Genomic DNA, 4,117 nt, shown 5'->3' with positions numbered 1-4,117 from the left:
GATTCCAGTCGAAGGGAATGCATCGAGCTAACATTCTTAATCTCCCTTTTCCCTTCTTTCCACCTGGGCTACATTCAGATATAATTCACGTAATTTGAAATAACTTGGAAGAATCAAACTTCCTCAGCAGAGTTTAAGGGGACCGTGCCTGTAACGACTTTCTATTATCTGTTTATTCTGATCCCTCCGAGCTAAGCCCTTGAGAAGATTAGCTACTCAGCTAAAAATCACTGCAGTTTAAGAGCAGATCTTTATTTATTAAAACGCTCCGACCTCTAACTTGGGCTTATCCATTTATTTATTCAGACTAATGAATTAATGCCCCCATGGCACTCAGGGAGGAGGGGGCTGTGGGACCCCTACGAGAGCGAGGCTGGGCGCATTTCCATAACGCTGCGCTCAGATGGGAGATCAGACTTGGGGGCGGAGGGGAAGGCATCCGCCCCTTTGGGGTCCGCGTTCACGGGGAGCCTGGCGGAGGCGGAACAAACCCTGTCCGCCCCCCCCCACCCACAAAAGCGTTGTAAAGCCTTTAGGGGAGGGGTCCACCTCCCCCTACTCGTGAGCGTGGCAGCCCGAGAGGCCGGGGGGGGGGGAAATCTTCCTTTCGCCGCGCATCGCCCAGAGCCCGAACAAAGGTACGAGTGAACGCAGCGCAGCCGTCCGGGGGAGCCATGCAGCCGAACCCCCAGACCCCCCGGGGCTGCCCCGACTCCTCCCGGCCGCCCGCCCCCGCCCTGCCCCGTCGGGCTCCCAGCCCCCTCCGCCTCCGCTTCTCTCTCCTCCCCTCTTCTCTCCCTCCTCCCCCGGTAAATCCGAAGTTTCCTGTTAAGCACGGGCGAAGCTTTGCAAAGCGGTTGCGGAGCCGCCCGCTCGCTCCTTGGGATTACCGTCGGGAGAGACTCCGCTCGGCTCGGGAAGGGCCCCCGCCCCCGCCGCCACCTCTCCTCCTCCTCCTCCCCAGCCTTCCTCCATCCCCGAGGGCGGACGCTGCACGCTGAGCCCCGGCTCTCTCCCCCCTCCCCCCCGCTGGATTTACGTTGTCGTTGGGGAGCTGTGTATGGAGGTGGGGGTCGTCCGCCTCCCTTTGCCCCGATTGCAGCCTGGTCCCATGTGAACCGCACGGCACGGCTATGCTCCTGGGGACACCGAGCTCCGCCGAACTAAGGTAGGACCCCACCCCCTCCCCAGCAGTATTCAATCCCTGAAAATCCAAAGGATGGGTGGGAGAGCTCCAGAGGAGGGTGATGGAGGAGTGGGGGCGCGGACACCCTGCTTCCCTTCCCGGGGGTGGGAGCGGCCGCGCCCGGAGGCGGCTCCTCGCCCCACGCCGCCCGGCTTTGTTGCGGCCGAAGCGGCGGGGCCAGGTGGGAGCCGCGCCCCGGTGCTGGGAGGGGGCCGCAGCCCCTCACCCCCTGCCCTTGCCCCGCAGGTCCTGGCTGCTACCATGAGTGATGGCGAGAGCCGAGAGCCGCGCCCGGCCGGCGGCGAGGTGCGGGTGCCCATCACCGTGCCGCCCCGCCGTTCCGCCGAGCAGCCCCTGGACGATGCCGGCTCCGTTCCCAGCGGTTCTCCCAGCCGCGACCCGCCGCCCGACCTGGCCTCCGAGGAGGAGGAGCAGGTGCCTTACCCGGCGCTGGCACCCACCGCTTTCTTCTGCCTCAAGCAAACCACCCGCCCGCGCAGCTGGTGCCTCAGGCTGGTCTGTAACCCATATCCTTTCCCCGAGGGACACCGCACCCCGCACCGTCCCCATCCCACCCCCGGGACCTTCTCCCGTGCCCGCAGCACTTCACTAGGGTTCTGTACCCCAGTGCCTGGGGATGCTTGGAGCCCTGGGGGTCCCCTCTCTGCACTGCTCTGCTTCCCGTTCCCAGGAGGAGGATGTGGGTCTGCACCCCCTCGCTGCAAGAGTGGGACACGTGGGTGTGTGTCCTCCCCACGTACAACCCCCTGCCCTGGGGAGGAACACGGTGAGGTCTCAGCTGTGCTACGGGGCAGCGGGATGAGGTGCCCGGGTATCACATGGATGGGGACAGCACCGAGCTGCCACCCACAGAATGGGGAGAAACCCTTCAACTTCGCTTCTTTCCCAGTCGGGGTGGGAGGGAGAGAAGTTTATAGGCGACCTCATATTTATTTGAGACACGGTGGGGAATTTCAGACGGGCGCTGACCCTTTTGCTGTTTATATAAGAGCTGGGAGTGCTTGTGTGCTTTATCGTGGTAGAAAAATAGAGCGGGTCGGAGTTTGGGGAGAGCACACGCGTTGCTCCGAAAAACTCCCCTTTGCTTTTGTTCGTTTGCAACTTGCAGGCAGGGAAGAAGGAAGGCAGGCAAAGCTCTGCATCTTCCCCTCCGTCTCCTGTGTCCTTTACCCAGTTTATTAACGTTAAATAAGAAAGAGCAGTCTGTTCCTTTCAGTTGTGACATACGGGAAAATTGAATTTTACCCGAAATGCCTGTGTGAAAGCTGAGAGTTGTCAGTCTGTCTCGGTGATCTTCAGAAGTGAGCTTTTAGCTGTGCTCTGCACGTCAGCTCAGCAGCATTGACATTGTGCAGATAATTAATGCTTTTACCTCTACCCCCGGTACCTGCCTGCAGCTCGCTGCCTGCATCCTGCCGCCGCTATTAAAAGCATTATTTATTAATACCCTTAGTATTGATCTCCCCTTCAGTTAACCAAAGAAACCCGTGCGCATCTGAGATCACCGCTCTCCACAGCAGTAACACCGCCGGGTGAGCGGTGTCATTAGGAGGAATTGCACAACCCTCCCCAGGACGCTGCCTTAATCCGTCAGGAGGAGAAATCCTTGGAGGGAAAAGCCCACGGGGTTTTTTATGGCCTTGAGCTTCCCCTTGTTTCATCTGGGTTCACGTGAACTTGCGCAGTGAGATTTCTGCTTTCTGGTTTTGCAAGAAGGGCCGTGTGCGTATTGAAGGGAGAAAGAAACGAGCAGGAGCTTTGCACAGCGATGCTTCGGCCCTATAGCCATTAAACGTGGAGGATGTAAGTCAAAAGGTGAAATATCTGTTCCTTGAAGGGACTGCGTTCCTCACATATCCAAGGCAGGGCTGTTCTCCTTTCAAAACTTTAGGGGCTAAAGGAGGATGAAGCCTCCCCCCAGGCTTTGGCAGCAGCTTGTTCTGGAGCGTTGCTCTGGGCTCACATGCAGGTGCTGCCAAATTAACCCACAGCTGATAGGAAGCAGAGTGGTGTCACCCAGCAGCATTCTAGAGAAGTGGGTTCAGGTGCACTCGTGTGGGTGAGGCTGTGCTCTTATCGTTAGGCAGAACTTTGTGTCACAACGTCTTGCCAAAGAATTCACAGGAGAGCGAATTCCTTTGTAAAACTTAACTCGTGTGACGTCACATCGGATGGAAATTGTGACGGTTGGTTCATAGTCAGGCTGAAATCTAATAAGACCTCATAAGCCCCTTCTTCAGCATTACTGCTCTCTGAGCTGGCATGTTTTGGCTGGATCAGAACAATGCTTGTGACAGGGGTCAGGCTCCTGGCTGGGATTTTTCCCCTTCTCTCTCCTCCATCCCACCACAAATCCCATGTATTGCAGCGAGAAAGTGTCAGCCCTTAAGTTTCTTGGTGAGATTGCTTGCAGTCCTGCTGGGTGTGCTTTTGGAAGCCGTGTGGAGCAACACAGAGGTGTGCATCACATTGGGAAACAGGGCTGGGTGCGTGGTGGTGTCGGGCATCTTAGTGATGGATGTCACTGCTGTGGGCTGGGAAATTTGGAGAGATGGGAGGTAGACTGAGGTCCACCCCACAGTGTTGTCCCAGGGGAAGAGAAGTAACTTGAAGCAGAGGTTCAAAGCACCAGGGGGGTTTCTGGCCAGCCGTGCAGTTGTGGTGACTCTTCTTGCCTATATAAAAGCACAGATCCATAAAGTGTGATAACAAGCTGCAGGTTTGCGTTAAAATCTCCCTCTGTTGCAGACAGAAGGGTGTAACTATGGAGTTCTTAAAAATCTGTGTCTGAGGTGCATGCTCCTCTGGGAAGCACTGAACCTGTCTGTAAAGCAGGTTTCCTCCTTCAGTGCTGCTTTTTGTTGTCCTTTGCTCTTTGTGATTGGGGATGCTGGGGAAGTTCTTCTGTAG

General features: G+C 57.1%; 1 protein-coding gene across 1 annotated transcript in view; it reads left to right on the top strand.

Annotated features, from left to right (window-relative positions):
* Nucleotides 1–795: 795 nt before the first annotated feature.
* CACNA1H (calcium voltage-gated channel subunit alpha1 H) overlaps nucleotides 796–4,117 on the top strand; it is a 191,087-nt gene continuing 187,765 nt past the window's right edge. Inside the window, exons 1-2 of the mRNA XM_015876890.2 lie at nucleotides 796–1,168; nucleotides 1,433–1,713. Of these exons, the coding sequence (XP_015732376.1) occupies nucleotides 1,448–1,713 (266 nt within the window). The 5' untranslated portion in view covers nucleotides 796–1,168; nucleotides 1,433–1,447. The remainder of the gene's footprint in view (nucleotides 1,169–1,432; nucleotides 1,714–4,117) is intronic.

Source organism: Coturnix japonica, chromosome 14, assembly GCF_001577835.2.
Source record: "Coturnix japonica isolate 7356 chromosome 14, Coturnix japonica 2.1, whole genome shotgun sequence".
NCBI lineage: Eukaryota > Metazoa > Chordata > Aves > Galliformes > Phasianidae > Coturnix > Coturnix japonica.
Note: the sequence above shows the minus strand (reverse complement) of the source record. Positions and strands in the feature narration are given on the sequence as shown.